At 44.4% G+C, this 17,557-nt stretch overlaps 1 protein-coding gene across 1 annotated transcript; it reads right to left on the minus strand.

Moving 5' to 3' along the window:
• Window positions 1–2,007: 2,007 nt before the first annotated feature.
• Window positions 2,008–4,724, minus strand: Tlr5 (toll-like receptor 5). Its single transcript, XM_013014975.1, has one exon. It carries the CDS (start codon window positions 4,722–4,724, stop codon window positions 2,148–2,150), a length of 2,577 nt encoding a protein of 858 aa, XP_012870429.1. The 3' UTR covers window positions 2,008–2,147.
• Between the last annotated feature and the right edge of the window lie 12,833 nt (window positions 4,725–17,557).

Consider the following 17,557-nt stretch of genomic DNA (forward strand, 5'->3'; position numbering starts at 1 on the left):
ATCATGCTGGCCCTTGCAGCATGGTAGAGGTGTGGGTAGGTGATTGTCTTCCATAGTCTTCTTGAGCTGTAGTGGTAACTGTCACTGGCAGGAAGCAGTGCTTTGGGCTTGTTCTACTATATCTCCAAGAGGACTGGGCTCCCTGCAGATTCATCAGATTCCCTTCATCCCTCATCCTTCAACTCTAGTCCAACTCCTGGCTGCTGGTCTAGACTGTGACTGTCCCAGGAGCTTTAATCCATGCAATGCAGCTTGATGGGCTTCTTAGAACTCACGGGATCTTTCCCTTTCATCTGCCACTCAACGTTTGCACAGCCCAGCCCTCCCTCCCTCCACTCCCACATCCAGAGATCTAAGAGTCACAGGCACTGATATAAGGAAGGCCAGGACTCATAATGCACTTTGGGTATTTATTAAGCAAGCACCATGGGCCAGGTCCCATTCTGAGCCATAAACACACAGACCAGCAGCACAAGGCCCTGCCCTCAGGGAGTTCAGATAGGGTAGTCTTCATCCACACTAAACACAGTGGCACAAGGTCACATTTCAGTAGCAGAGATCTGAAGTCAGTGCGAAGATAGGAAATTCACCAAAAGACCAGGGATGGGGAAAAGGAGAAGAGATTCAGTAGAGGAAGAAGCACAGACAAAATATGCAGGTGTGTGATCCTGAAACCAAGTGTGTGACCTGTTACGCCAGCAAGGTTTGGATGTGGCAGATGATGTTTGCTCATGGAATTTATAGCTGAGGAGGGGGCCAGTCAGCCAGACCCACAACCCTCAAGTCAGGCAGGAAGTCCTAAGTGCTAGTTTTAAAAGAGTTGTTACAAAAGGTAAGAGAGAGCTTTGGAGGGATTTCCGGGAACTTCATGAGCTGTATTTTGAAGACATGAAGAATAGATGGAAACAAATGGGGGAATGTTCTAGAATAAAGCAGTAGAGTGGGGTTCGTTTCTATAAGAATAATTCCATTGCTAGGTCTAGACCCACCAGTCAGAAGTGGCTCTAAGAAGCTGGGATGAGACTTTCTCTCTCTCTGTGCAGGGGCAGGGAATAACATTTTGGAACAGTGAGTTCCAGGCCTTTGGCTACTTCTCAAGCTTCAGTAGCTGGCCTGGGTGTGTGTTGGTTGTGGACTAAATGTGAAGCAAGGGGTATGTATGACACATTTTCTTTGGCTTAAATTTTTTTTAATGCTTTGACAATAAAACATTTCTATTTCAATAAAAAAGAAAGATTGGGGTATAAAATATGTTTAGACTCTTTTTAGGATTAACAAAAGTACAAAGCAAAAGAAATTGTGATTGTTTCTAGAGGCCCTTTAGTGTGTATACTATGGTGTGGCCATGAAGTCAACCAAGGGGAAGACTCCAGAGGCCCTGACATTCTTGGCCAGTATCATTTCCACAGCAGCTTTGTGAGGTAGAGACTGTTATGCCTACAGGTGAGGAAGCTGGGCCTCAGTAACATCCTTGATGTTACAGAGCTAATCGGCTGCAGCATCAGAATTCAACCCAGGATCCGTGTGTGTCAGGCCTGTATTCTAATATCAAGTGTCAGGCTGAAAGAAAGGTTACACAAAACAGAACAATCATGACCTGCCTCTAAGGAGTCAACCTGGAGGAGCAGAGAGTCAGGACAAGAAATACATCCTGGCCACAGAGATACATCATCAAGGATATAGTGTCATTCTCACTCAGCTTCTTTGAAGCCACCTCTTATCCCTAAGATGGAGTGTGACAAGCACCCAGCCCTGGATTTGTTCCCGTATCCAAAGGAAGAAGTGCATTTCTTCGAGTTATTTCCTATGTAGCACTGTGTTGCAGGACCCAGACAGCTAAGATTCATAGGATAGCCCATTCTCCCAAGATGCTCCTCCACAGTTCCCTTGCTATGACTAGGAGACGTCTGTACTCGATCCAGTATTGGTGGGTCTGAAAGGAAATCAATAGTGAGGACCTCTAGAGACAGTTTCAATTTTCTAGACCTCTTATTTTCTGTTTGACACTCAGTGAGACAAAAACACTGTGTTGACATTAAAATCAAGAGACTGATGTTTCATAGCAGGAAAGGGAGCCCAATATAGAGTAACCTGAGGCACATAGAAAGTGAAGGATTATTCGGGCAACCAATGAAATGGCTCGTTTGCTAGGAGATGGTGGTTATCGTTTGTAATGGAATGTGACCATCTTCCTTCTGTCCTCTTTCTTTCTTTAGGATGTGTTGGGAGAGTTTATCGAGAAACCAGCCAACATCCTGAAGATCCTCCGGCCACCTCAAATACTGCTGCTTCTGGACGAATCCTCTGATACTCTTATGTTTCATCAGTTGGTACTGTGACAGGGACCCGACAACCACCATGATGAGGACACTGTTGAGATCAGATAAACACTTGCTCTGGGCATAACTGAAGGCTTCTAGGCACCACCCGTCCCTAAGGAAGTGTCTACTCACAAGGCACACAGTCTTCCTGCTGCTCCAGACCGCTGCCTGGATATTGGTTATGTGGTTTTCTCCAGGGACAAAATCTCTTTCTTCAAAACACAGGTTGAATCTGTTTTGGTCACAGTACTGAGTGTCCAAATGTTTAAGCAAAGCATTCTGTACCCATTCAAAATCTTTGCTACTGAAGCAAAAATAGGCATCATATTTGTACATATCAGACTCTGTTCCCTGGGCCTGGTCTTTGAATACCAATCTCCAGACTGTATTGTAACAGCTGAAACAAACCCCCCGGAACTTTGTGAGTATGAGGATGGTCATGAGGAACAGAATCAGTGTGACCGTGAACAAGAGGAAAAGAGAAAACCTTAGGTTCTTTAAGACCTCTTCTATATCACAGCCGACTGTGGAAACATTGTACAGAGAAACCCCTACAAATGAGTCTGGGTACATGCAGTATATCTCGGTGGGAGAGCCATGTATGGTGACATTGGTTTGGTTGAGCCAATGTACAAAAGCACTAAGTTCACATTCACAAATGAACTTGTTATGAGTTATGTCCAAGAACCTAAGTGATGTAAATAAACCAGGATCTGGAGATAGAAGCTGGTTCCTGGATATATCTAGGACCTCTAGATTAGCAGGTAAACTGTTAGGTGAAAGAATGGTCAGCCTGTTGGAGTGGAGGCTAAGCCCCCTTAAGGCGATCAGGTCGCTAAATACACCAGGTGGAAGGAAGTTAAGGTAGTTATTATTCAGATATAGAACTTGGAGATTGAAAAGACCCTTAAAAATATCCCAGCAGGATCCAGTTTCCCAGGCAAGTTGCAGCATATTTTCTCCAAGGTAGAGTTGTTGTAGGCTGAGATTTCTTGAAGGAAGATTTTGTGGCTTACAAGAGGAAAGACGATTCTGATTTAAAATGAGAATCTGGAGATCAGGTATCTGGAGGAGGAAATAGAGCTCTGCCAGATTTTCTAGCTTGTTCTCAGCCAACTGGATAAAGTTGGCTGTAAAGCCGATGTTTGCCAAAGTCACCAGTTTATTTCCACCCAGGAAGATAGTAGGTATGCTTGGAATAAAATCAATGCTATTAAGAGCATTGTCCCGGAGATCCAAGGTCTGTAATTTCGCAAGGAATGTGAACGTTTCTCTTTGAATGATCCCAATGTGATTCATTCGAAGGTCAATGTAAACTACTCCTGGTAGCCCATAGAAGTTGGAATTATAAAGTTCCCCTAAAAGGTTATAAGATACATTGAGAATCTGGAGGCTGTCGAGCCCATAAAATGCATTTACTGCAATTGTGTTTATCTTGTTGTAGGACAGATTCAGAACTTTCAAGTTCTTGAGCTTCTGAAAGACTAGGGATTTCAAGGAGAAGATAAAACCATGTGAAAGATCCAAGCGTGCTACGGAACTTTGGGCCAGGCCAGCAAATGTGTTCTCATCAGGATCTTTGATGTTTTGGAATCCAAAGCCAGAACCCATAGTATGGTGGTCCAGAATCAAAGAGGAGACCTTGCTTCCCCAGATGGCATTGCAAAAGTTTTCCGTGATGATGGCTGTCCAGCCATTGCCAGAAACGTCAAGCGTGTCCAGCTGCATGCTTCTGAATGGATTCATGCACTTCTCCCAATCCACCAAGACTCTGATGTACAGGTTATTAGCTTTGAGGCTGAACCAAGAGAACACTTTTCCTTGGAGGGGTTTGAGCTCATCCTCACATACAGTGAGTATTTGATTGAAAGAAAAGTCTATAGACTGTAAGGAATTCAATTCCTGAAAGGAAGAATGTAGGGAAAGGCTACTGATCTTGTTCATGGAGAGGTCCAAGCGAGTTAAAGCACTTAAATTTCTGAAATAGCCATCTCGTAAGACAACATCAGAGAGGCCACAGGCAAACAGTCTAAGTTCAAACAGTCGTGATAATCCCTGAAAAGCATCTGGATGCAAGAAGTCCACATGACTTTTGCCCAGGTCCAGGATCTTAAGATTGGGCAGGTTTCTGAAGGCCTCTTTGCCAATTGTCAAGGGAGTGTACTGGGTTCCAAGCTCTAGCAGCTGGAGCTGCTGCAGGAAGGGGAATGATGTGGCAGTGACTGTCGTGATGTAGTTGAAGCTTAGAAGGAGGGTCTCTGTGCTGTTGGGGATCGGGGGAATCTGGGTGAAGTTGCAGAAACGAAATAAGGCTATCACGCCATCAAAGGAGCAAGGAGAAGTTCCAAACACAGGACCAGCCACGAGCACCACTCCTAGGAGAAGGTCAAGGTGATCTGCCATGATCCTATGGAGAAGGAATAGGAAAACATATCGTTTAAGCTTGAGGCACTGCTCCTGGGTCTGTTGTGCTTGCTCCTTAAACCCCTTTGCCTAACTCATAGATTGGGAACTATTTTGGTAGAGTACATATTACCCGCTGTAGAAGAGGTTTTTCTCACTGTCTATCAAGCCTGTAATAATGCATTTTCTGCTCCCTAAACATTATTCTATGTTTTTTTTCTTTTCTTCTTTTTTGTCAGTTGTGGGACTCAAACTCAGGGCATTGTCCCTGAGCTTTTCTGCTCAAGGCTAGAACTCTAACACTCTGAGCCACAGTTCCACTTATAGTTTCCTAGTGGTTAATTGGAAGCAAGAGTCTCATGGACTTTCCTGCCTGGGCTGGCTTTGAACTGAGATCCTCAGATCTTAACTTCTTGAGTAGCTAGGATTACAGGTGTGACCCACCAGCACCTATCCCTAAACATGATTCTAGGTTGCTTTAAAATTACTTCACCTGGGCTTGAGGATGTAATTCAGCAATAAAGAGCGTACCTAGTAGGCACAAAGTCCTTGGTTAAATACCCAGTACCAAAAAACAAAAAGCAACTACAAAATCTTTTATCTATTCTTTATGATAAGTATCTTGTTCAGGCATTCAGGATTTACTAAGGGAAATTCAACAAAAGCACAAAAGAAACACATTTTTGCTTTACTTCAACCAGGGAGCCCATTCCCAACATAGAAGACCCAACTGATGAGTGGTCAATAAACACATTGATTTTTCTGCTCCCATCTTTCCAGGCCTCTAGTCTATCTCCACTGAACTGTGTGTCTTGCCATTCAGACATTAGGTACTTTATATATTAAAAATACACAAAGAGTCAGAGTTGATCAATTTAATAAAATATATTGAGCACTTGCTTCATGCCTGATATTTATGTGACTGTGTGAGTTTACAATAAACAAAACCACACTTACTTGCTTGAGTCCACTAGGGAGATCATCCATCTATCCAACTTGAATACTTGGCATGTAGCAACAAGAGGTGCCCAAGAGGCCAGGTGCGGTGGGACACCCTTGTAATCTCAGCTAATTGGGAGGTGGAGGGAGGAGGATCACTGTCAGAGGTCAGCCAGAGAAAAAGTGTGAGATCCTACCTGAAACACAAAGGCAAAAAAGGGCTAGGAGCCTGGCTCAAGTGGTAGAGGGCCTGCCTAGCAAGAACAAAGCCTTCAATTCAATTTCCAATACTGCCCTTCCCCTGCCAAAAAGGAAGTCCTCAAGAAATAGTCCAAGAATTGTGCTATGTCCTATGAGGAGCAATACAGAGAAAACCCCACGTTTCCTTGACAAAAGTCTTCTTCTGCTCCTCACATAACTGAATTTTCACAGCACTCATTCCCCAGAGAGCAGTCCCTGTGGGCACTCAAATAACTTCACTGTCCCGTTCTACCACTCTCTCACAAGCCACCCCGGTTATTTCTGTCAAAGCAATTCTATCCTTCATTTTTGTGTCTACTTGTTTACTTTTATTTATTGTTGGTCTCCTCTGAGGGGACTTTCCTCATCAATGCAACAAGTTATTTTGAATTGCATTTTTATCAACATAACTTCCGGTAAAGAGGTGGTTCTTGATGGAGACATAGTCATTTCAGGGAGCATATTCATTTTTGCAAATGGATACATGTGGCAGGGTTGTCCTGGTGACAGGAAGCGTGCCCACAGGAGGTGGAGATGAGGAGGTCCATGAAGACCTGTACCACGCTGAGTCATGGCATCCACAACAGCATCTCTAGCGACGGAAACTGATTCCAAATGACCTCATCTGTACTGTGGCATTCTAGGAATGCCAGTTCCCTGTCCATCTGGGGAAGACTGTACTGCGTTCCATCTGGACCACTGTTGCCCATTTCTGAAGGTCACATCCCAATGGTCAATGCTGCTGTGTGGAGGTTCAGACTACACAATTCACAGTGCCCTTCTACGTTCACAGGGAAGCACATTTACTTGGCCTTCATTTCAAAATGTCAAGTGCTATAAAAGTTTAAGAAGTGTCACTTCAATATGATCTTACTTCCCTTAAATCCAAATGTATTCTTTAGAAGACTAAGACATGAATGCCCACCCAGATAACTCACTATTTTCTAGTAGAGTTGTGTCTCAGCTTTCACATAGGGAAAGACTGAATGAAGCATTATAAATTACTTTTCTTTTTAATTTCTTTTCCCCCCCAATAACCCAGTGAAGGAAGTATATTGATTTCTTTCCATTTGTATGTGTAGGAAGATGTTATGATTATGAATTTCATTTCAAAATACTTAAGGGGTTATTATAAAAAGGGGTCTAGATCTGACAGTATTGTAGCCCAGGGATATAAAGTTTCCAGTTCTTTCTTTCCACATTCCTCACAGGCACCCTGATGATGATGATGATGATGACTAAAACCAGGATTTTTTTTGGTCTCCTACTTATTCTTTCTCTATATATATTTTGTAATTGTGTCTTTTGTGGGTGACCAGATTGGGTGATGGAAATGGAGTAGCCATTTTCTTTCTTTAATGAATTTCTTATGATCTTGTTTAATGATCTTGTATTTATAGATTATACATACAGGTGGAAGAAAGGCATATTTTGGAAAATGGGACAAAGTTCAAAGTAATCTCAATAGATAACTGGAGAAATTATTGAGAGAAAACTGAAACAAATCAGAGCAGATGATTACAGTTCAGGAAACCCTCCCTCCTCCTTTCCTCCTCCCCCCCCCCACACACACACATAATACCTCTAGAGCAAACTGCTGCGACAAGTCCTAAAACCAAGGTCTGGGTTTCCTGGTATGCAGTCATGAAGCTATGATTCTAGCAGCTAATTCTAGAGTCCTGGAAGGCACTGTGAGAGGAAGTTTAAGCCCTTCTACAGTAGAACCCCACCCAGGGTGAAGATGTGCTTCAGACTAGACATGGCGACACAAGGAGGAAAGGAAGGGTAGTGGAAAGATGACACCTATACTGAGCTTTAATGAATCTTTCTCATATCTTAGAGTGTAAAATGGATTCTAATTTGACCTCCAAGGCATGAAAGAACATTAGCCTTACACCTGCAGATGCTGTGGTGCACACCTGTGCTCACACTTACACACTGCTTGGCAGCAGGCAACATACTGAAGTACTTTACATGTGCTATGAGGTCATGGGTGTCTTAGAAAATCTGCCAACAGATTCAAGTCCTTGCATAGTGTATCACTAACCAAATTTTGCACCTGGGTACAGAACAATCCCCGGTTTCCAGAAGCTTTCCCACTTCAGTGTGCTATGGAGAGCAATATATACATACAACCATCGTGGTTTATGTTCCAGAACAGGAGTTGGAAAACATTTTCTGTAAAGAGCCAGATGGTAAATATTTTAGGTCTTGCAATCCAAACATAGACTGAACTCTGCTGACCGCTGTCCTAGAAGAAAAGAGAAACTTTGACTTTACAAATGAGGATTTTAAGTGACCATAAGATAAACACGTGCTGATGTTGAACAACCGGTGTTTGCAGAAATAGCCAGTGTGACCCCGAATTGCTGACCATTTTTCAGTTGCTCTTTTATCCACACATAGGAATGATTGCTCATCTTACAATTGCATCCCCATAGACACAGGACTGAGAATGCCAGCGCAGAATATAGAGTTCAATTTCTTGGCTGAAGTTCTATCGTGTTATGAAAGATTCAGTGTCAGACTTCAACTGTCTACTGACATAGGTGGTGTGACCTTGAATTTGTGGTAACAATGAGTGAAAGACAGACCCAAACAACCTATATCCCAAGGTAACTGAATTTCCAAACCTGCAATAGAGAAGCTAGAATTAAAGTAAGCAAGTGGATAAAACCAGCTGAATAAGTAGGACTTAAAGAATTGTTGGGGCTTATCATCTTATTATAGAGATACCATGCAGACCTCTTTTATGAGGTTCAAAAGGCAGGAAATAACTGCATTTTTAAACCTCTTAAGAACCTCCTTGAGGGTCAAATGGCAGGACAGGTGAGCAGAGGACCAGGTGAGGTAACTGGAGAGCCAACCTGTGCTGACAGCAAGGGAGAAAGGAGTGGAGAGGGAAAAGGGAGAGCTAGAAGACTAAACTTCGTGGGGGGGGGGGAGGAATATGTTCCTAAATAAACATTAGAAGACTAAGTTTTAAAAAGCAATCCAGACAATTATTTCTATAGGTAGCTATATCAGATTTTACACACACACACACACACACACACACACATTGCTTTCTATGACCCAGGGCCTTGTACATGTTAGATAAGTGCTAACCCCACCCCCCACCCCAACCCATATATTCCTTCTTAGAAACCACCACACTGGAGCAGGATGTGGTGTGCATACCTGTAACCCCAACTTGGGAGCAGAAGCCAGAGGATCTCAAGTTTGAGTTTTACCTGGGCTAGATAGCAAGACTATCTAAAAAAAAAGTCATGGAAGTGGCGCTGTGGCTCAAGTGGTAGAGCGTTAGCCTTGAGCTGAAGAGCTCAGAGACAGTGCCCAGGCCCAGAGTTCAAGACCCATGATTGACACACAAAAAAAGTCACTGCACTATTCAAAAACCAAAAAACAAAAATATAGGGGTTTATGGAGAAATGAGACTAAAATACATTAAAAAATTCATGAAGGTAAATTGATGTTAGGTGAAATGAATCCCAAGATAAGTATTCAAATGTTTTTGCTTTCATTCAATTGTTTCTAAAATATTTATAAGATGATTTCTTTGTTGCTTTGTATGTCCCTCCCCCACGGTATAACCCCTGCTTCCACTGTATGTGATATTGGTATAATTTGTGGAGGGGAAGGGAAAAAAACAAATCATTTAAATAGGGATCCAGGTGGACCCATTGCAACAATGAGATGTACAAATCGTTATGTCAAAAACGAACTTTACAACTTTGGCGGGGTGGGGGGGGATAGAAGGGGAGATGGGAATGGATGGGAAGGGGAAACAAAGGAGGAGGCAACAATGCTTGATAAGAAATGTACTCATTATCTTGCCCATGTAATTGTAACCCCTCTGTGTGGTATTTTCACAATAAAAAACAAACACACAAACAAAACAAAATAAATTCATCAGGGACACATAAAGGTAAGACTGGGATCCAAATAAAAATGGCAGCACCCTATTAGCCAATCTAAGTGGTTAAAAAATACATCAGTACTAAATAGATATGGCACTTGGCTTTTTAAAAAACCTGAAGACTCAAGTGGTAGAGCACTAGCCTTGAGCTGAAGAGCTGAGGGTCAGCGCCCAGGCCCAGAGTTCAGGCCCCACGACTGGACCCCCCCCCAAAAAAAAAAACCCTGAAGAGTTGCAGGTTGTGAACTGTATGAAGTGGTGGAAAGAGGAGATCATTTGGTATCAGAGGGAAAAATTCAGTGCCAACTGTAGATGCCTGAGGCTCCAAACACACGTACGTAAGGGACACAGATGACAGACACTGGGAGTGTATTTTGTATTTGTAGTGACTTTGCTTGGCTTAATGTAGTTACCTATTATTACATGTAAAAATACACATAAGCAAATATGGTATGCCTGTTCTCTTAAGACAGGGTCTTGTTTGTATTTTCATTTTGTCGGTTGTCGCTGGTGATGGAACTCAGGGCCTTGTGCATGCTCGGCAGGCATTCTACCACTTAGCCACATCCCCAGCCCCGTTTCCTAATGTCCTTCTCCAACATAGCAGCATTATTGTCTAATATCCATGACATTAGGAACAAATTCACATTTTCATTCTATCAGAACCGATGAACTCTAAAGTCAGATCCTCTAAATGATTCTATGCCCTGCACTTGCATGGTGGAGTCTGCACCAACCATAGGGCTGGCCTTGGAATGACCCCGGGAGTCAGGGCAGACTCAGCACTTCAGCACTCAGAGTCATGAGCAGTACATGTCCTTTGTCATTGCCTCTGTGTTCTTCACGTAGGAATCAGACTGGGAGTTAGGAACTCCCTGGCTGAGAATGATGGCTTCCGTGTTGAAAAAGAATCTCCTCCCAGACTGCTGACATTAATGGAATCACTTGGGACCTGCTACAGAGTCTTGCTGGCCCACAACTCCACAAACTGTGGAATGACAGCCCATGCCTGACCATTGAAGGCCAAGAACTCCCCCACCTGACATGTGGGGAGAGTTGATAACTGTAACCCAGTCTCTGTGGGTTAATAACACACACACACTGGCCAAGCTTTCCACGACTGATCATTCCTATGACCACAGACCACAACAGAAGCTGGCATTGCTTTGCAGCACTAAATGTTCCACTATTGAAGTTTCCCCTGTGTCCACCCTTGAATTCTTTCTTTGATTAAAAAAAAAAGACCTTTCTGGCCCCTGGACTCAGTAACCCACTAACTCAGTGATAATTTCATGTTTCACAGATGATCCGATCTCAGCTGGCCTTGGCTTTCCTAGACCTCTTCAAGTGAGACACAAGTGGACTGCTCTGAGGGGTCTATTCTTCACAAGTGTATATACACACTCAGATCTGAGAATCATCGGGGTAAACCAGTGGCTCTTGAAATTGGCCATACCTTGGAATCATCAGTGTGGTGATTTAAAAAAAAAATCTAGCCTGGCTCCCATCTATAAAAGGATGGTTTAGTTAGTTTAGAGTACTAAGTATCTCCAGGTGATTCCAGATGTATGTAGAAAATCTTGCCGCAACCCCGACGGCATCCCAGAGCCACCCCAGATACTTACAAACACTACTCACTCAAAAACTAAGCATAGCAAGGTAGGGTGGTGGCATATGCTTGTACTCCTAACATCCAGGAAGCTGGAACAGGAGAACCTCAAGTTCAAGGCTAGCTTGTGCTACACAGTGAGAAACTGTCTCAAAAAAAAACTAAACATAGGATTCCAGCAACTTCACATCTGGATTTACACCCAAAAGAACGGAAAGCAAAAACCCAAACATGATTCACAGCAGTATTACTTATTATTACTTATAGTAGCCCAAAGGTAGAAACGACCCAAAAAGGGCTGTCAAGGACTTTTGATGGCATATAACTCAATATGATTCCCATTTAAATACCAAGCTTTTAATTCATGAGGCGAAATTATAGCCACTCAGCCTTTAATTCCAAGACATGCTACACCATGGATGAACTCTGAAGACATTATCCTCTGAGTAAACACCCAGACACAGACACAGACAGACAGACAGACAGACAGACAGACACACACACACACACACACACACACACACAAGTATTGTCTGATTCTGTTTGTATGAAGACTAGACATACATGCTAGAGACTGAACCCTCATGCATGCTAAGCAAGCACTACACTGCTTAGCTATAACCCCATTCTAAATGAGGAATTTAGAGTAGATGGTAGAACAGAGGTTACCAGAGGTTAGGAGAAGGGGAAAGAGGAGGCTACTGCTTAATTGGATACAAAGGTTTAGTTTGGGACTATGACAAAGTTCTGAAGATTGATGGTGGTGAATGTACTTAATACCCTAAAACTGTACACTTAAAAAAATGAACACAAGAAAACGTATATTACACAAATCTTCTCACAATTTAAAAAATAACCCCAAAATATCACTACTGAAGCCCAAACCTGACAACTGTGTATTCCTGTTCCCTGGGCCTGGCGGGGCTTGGAAATTGCATTTTATAGCTGTGTCCCAGCTACTTTGATGAAAGCAATTTTCAAAGAATCTCTGCCAACTCTGAAACCTCGCGATACTCTTAGAGAAAGAAGGGCTGGTGAGAACAGTTGGAGGGCTGGTGAGGATTGGGTTTTGATGATTAAGGCTGGGTTAACTTATACTGAGGGCTTGGAAGGGAGAAACAGGACCAGCACAATCAATGCAGGCCTCAATACTGTTGCCAAGAACTGTTAATTAAGATAATAAGGCCAGAGGGAGAAGGGTCAGTATCCCTTTCATTTGAGCTGAATTCATTTCACTTTAATCTCAGCCATTAGTGGAGCAGGTTCTCTTTCCTGACTTAATTGCTTGGACCGCAGACCAGTTTGCTTTAGTTGCATGAGTTAGAGTGGCGATATGTCTGCAGCAAACACATAAGCCTGAATTCAGGGATAGGAGCCTGTGCTCCCCAGATGCCACATTTAGCCTTGAGAATGCTTCTGGCCAAGCCAGCCTGCTCTTATGTTAACTCACTGTTTGATCCCTAACAAATAGCACCATTAATGGATGCTTAGCCCTGGGTTCTGAGCTGATCGCCGGCTGGCAGCAGAGGCAAACTGCAGAGGGTGAGTATCTCCTGGCAGGTGCTTGCTCCAAACGCAGGGCTACAGAGGAATACCAAGCTGGGGGGGGAGGGAAAAGGGGGGAAGGAATGCACCATCTGAGAAGAATAGTTTGCTCCTTTCCATGGGTACCTGGAGTTCACATGGTAAAACAAATCATAAACTAATTCCAAAGGTGGGTATAAAATGCAGGTTTGGCCTTGAAAAGCCTCAGGGGGCAAGAATATTCTTCAGCTGCAGAATATATTGAAACTGCAGAATTCATTGGAACATGCCAATGAATGGGCATCCCACAGCCCACACCCTGACAAGGTAATGGAAAGGCCCTCCTGTCCAGCATTCTGCCACTGACAGGTTAATTCAGAGGGTGCCAGGTGCTGTGGCTCACGCCTGTAATCTCGGCTACTCGAGAGGCTGAGATCTGAGGATCGTGGTTCAAAATCAGGCCTGGCAGGAAAATTTGTGAGACTCTTTTCTCCAATTAACCACCAAAAAGCTGAAAGTGGCGTGGCTCAAGTGGTGCTAGCACACGAGCTTTGAGAGATAAAGCTCAAGGACAGTGCCCAGGCCTTGAGTTCAAGTCCTGTCACACACACACACACACACACACACACGCACACACACACACACACACAAAACCAGACAACTACATTGACATCAACGTCAGACTTTGCTCTCTGGAATGTTCCCTCACAAACCACCATGTGAGGTTTACCACGATGACCTCTTTTTTATTTAATGCCACCTCTGTTTGTCCCCCTGGGACTCTTCCTAGGCTGAGTTCCGTGCAAATCACTGTGTTAGGTATGAGGAATCTCTTCCCACCAGGAGCTCTGGTCTCTTCACATTACATAATGATTCTCAGGACCCTCTGGGGAGCAAGGTATATTCATGGGTCCTACTCCAGACCTGCTGAATCAGAGCTGTGGGCCTGGGGTCTGGCAATGTCTTCATCAAGCCCTCTGGGTGATTCTGATGCACACTCTCATCTGAGAACCACTGGGCCCGTCTGGAAGGGAGCCCAGCAATGTATCACGGCTCTTAGCATCCTCCAGGTCCATGTCTGAGTTCAACCAGCCACAGATCAGAAATAGTCAGTAAAACCAAACCAAACCAAAGCCCCATATCTGTATTGAACATGCACAGGGGTTGTTTTTCCTTCCCTCCTCATTATACTCTCAAAGATACAGCATCACAGCTATGCACTAGCACCCACAAGTTAATAGGTGTGGTTTGATTGAAATCGGAAATGACTTAAAGTCCAGGGGAGATTGTGTGAAGGTTATATGCAAATATGATACCATTTTATAGAAAGGATTTGAGCAGGTGAGGATTTTGGTATCTGCCTAGGAATCACTATACTCCCATATGGTGGAATTCCCACACATTTGGGAGGGCCTTTCCTTCTCTTGCTCTCTCCCCAGTCTTTTTATTTTGTGTGGGTTGTGGGGCTTGAACTCTGGGCCTGGACGCTGGCTCTGAGCTCTTCAGCTCAAGGTGAGCACTCTACCACTTGAGCCAAAGCACCACTTCTGGTGGTTTATTGGGGATAAGAGTCTTACAGACTTTCCTGCCTGGGCTGACTTTGAACCACGATCCTCAGATCTCAGCCTCCTGAATAGCTGAAATTATAGGTGTGAGCCACCAGTACCTGGCTCTCCCCAGTCTTTTGTAGCTACTGTTACTAAGTGCCATTACTGCAGAGACCATTTTACAGATGAGAAAACTGAGGCTGAGAAATGCAGTCACCTGCTGAAGAGCACACAGTTCTAATCGACACCTCTCATCTTTGGATGTGGCTGTACATGTTATTCGGGGAGGGGTTCGTCTCTCAGTCACCACTTGTAGTCACTTCCCTTCAAGTCACTTCAACGCTGGCTTCCCCCAGGAGCTCCCTGCCCTCCTCACAGTCAGTCTGAAGGTCCACTTCATACTCTGGTCATTTATTCCTGGAATGACCAGTCTCTTAGTATGTTGAGTTCTTCTCTCACCACAACACGTCCCACTGCCTAATTCTCCCATGCCCATACGTACACAGAACCACTTCTCTGATCCTTCCTATCCTTCCAAGACCATCAGAGTCTTGACGCCTGTTCTCTCTGCTAGATTCACTGACTTTCTCAAACCACCCCTCAGCATCTTCAGCCCTCAGATCGCCCTGCTTCTGTAGCCTGCACCAGCTGCCAGCCTCCTCCCCTTCTACATGTCTGCTCTCCTAAAACCACACCCAGTGTGACAAGTTTGCACTAGTTAAGTGTGTCCTCATCACAAGACCTCTAAGTGTCCTGTCCCCCCTTACTCCACCAGGAATGGCTCCCCACCATCTCCAGATCTCCTTCACCACCCCCAACCCGTCCCCAATTGCTTTGCCCTGATTTCTAGAAAGCCTGGCTTCCCATCAGGATGTGTTGCTGCCCTCTGCTGGCCAGCAGGAGGACTGCATGGTCCTGGGGCAGCACCCCACAGTGCCTTTGGGAGGGGGACATCATTATCTCACAGTCAAGCTCAGGTGGTCAGAGGGAGCAGCTCACTCCTATGTCACATGCAGACACAGGTAGGCACAAAGACCCACGATTCATGCTAGCCAAACGCTGGAGAGTGTCCCCACACTCTCCAGACCTACCACAGTGGCTGCCATCTCCCAGAGCATCAAGAATATGCACAGGGTCTGAGGACCATTCAGTAAACAGGGCTCCCAGATCAGCACATTAGGTTTCCAGTCTGGTGCGAGCTCAGAGCATGGCTGATTTATTTACTGATGCTTGCTGGTCTCATTAGGGTCTGTTTGCCTCTTCAAGTGTTGATGATTCCATAACACAGAGCATCTCTTCTGTCTAGCCCAGAGAGAAATTAGCCTTTTATGTGCAGATTTGGTTCTATAAGCAGGGTAGAGCTTGCAGGTGTGTGTGTGGGGGGGGGGGTGTTCAGTGAGAAATCATCCACACCTTGCCGAATTCCCAAAAGTTGGGAGAAACTGGAAGTCCTGTCAGGATGGAAATGAGCTGGCTGTGTGAACGTGTGCCCCTGGGGATCCCCTTCCACTCAGAGCTATAAACCATCTACTAAAGCTCTCCTGGAAATCTGTCCACAAATGCTGTCAAGCTCCCTGGTTTGTAGTTAAAAGGCCATCTGCAGCTCTTTTATTTGTAAATGAGAACTTCATTCTCCAGGCCAGGCATTGCATTGCTCTCTCCGACTTCCTGCAGCAGCACCAGGAACTACAAAGTCATGGGCTGTCAAATAACCACTGGATGCATGAATGCTCTCACATCTGGCCAGGTGTAGAAAGTTGTCTGCTGGGTCTCTGAGTCCTTCAGATAGACTGGTCTTGGCCCTACTCAGAACACTCCATGTCACTTAATCTCTCCTAGCTGGGCTAGCCCTCCCTTCCTACCAGCAACTGGTTAGTTATGTGATGCCACTGGCTTCTGAGTGAGATTCTTCCTCCTCAGAACATGCCACGCAGCATTCTTTTGCACCTATGTAGAGTTTTCTCCCAAATGCATAGCATTCAGAGCTGTGACCTGCCTGAGTCCCTTCTAACTGGCTCAACACTGCCTTACAGCCATCTTTGGGCTTAGATCCTTATTTCTGTCTTCAGTGCATATATCTTTATACTATGACACAGTAGGTAAGGTCATACTGGTTTCCTTTAATCCCCACCGGAAGAAGCCTCAATAACAATAGCCAACACAATTAGTGGCCAAGTCTGTGCATTTCACCTCAGGAAATCTCCAGATTGATTTCCCTACCTTGCAATCCTGCTGCCTCTGCTTAGCTTCATGTGATCTCCCACCATATATTATAGTGTGTTATAGCATAGACTCGAAATACCTTCCAAAGGTTTATATGCTTTCAGCTTGGTCACTAGCCTATGGTATTATTGGGAAGTGTGGAAGCTTTAGGAGGCGGGGCTTAGTGGGAAGAAGTTGTGCCATTGGAGGAATGAATCAATGGCTTCGATTTCTTTTGACACAAGATGAGCAGCCTCCTTCATCACCTGCTTTTACCACAATAAATTCTGCTGAAAAGCCCAAAGGAAACAGTCCAAGTAACCACAGACCAAAGCCTCTGAAAACCATGAGCCAAAGCAAACCTTTTCCTTTATTATTATTAACTATTACTTATCTCAGGTATTTTGTTGCAATGATGGAAAGCTGCTATAATGTTGACGACCCTATCACACTTATTCTACTAGCCTCGTGGTATACTCCTAACCAGGAAACTTCAGTGGTTTGGCCTGTGAGGTCAGAACTCTTCAGGATGACATCAGGGACCTCTGCTTGGGACAACAACCCAAATTCTAGAATGGTTCGCTCTTAGGACATGAACTGTCATCTGACAGAGGGGAAACTCAAATTCAGTTTACCTTTCCGGTTGACCCCTGGTCGGTCATTGAGCAATGTTGCAGATCTAACGTGGCATTCTCAGAACTTGGCCTTCACCCTGTTTTCTAGGCTTGGTCTGGCCACCGGGGCTTGAATGCACATGCGTATCTCACTGGCTCATCCATTCCAACTCGCTCCAGAGGTCAGCTCTTCTACAGAACAGTGTACACATGTCTCCAGGCATGCGTGATCTCTCTCC

Source organism: Dipodomys ordii, unplaced genomic scaffold (assembly GCF_000151885.1).
Source record: "Dipodomys ordii isolate 6190 unplaced genomic scaffold, Dord_2.0 Scaffold26, whole genome shotgun sequence".
Taxonomy (NCBI): Eukaryota; Metazoa; Chordata; class Mammalia; order Rodentia; family Heteromyidae; genus Dipodomys; species Dipodomys ordii.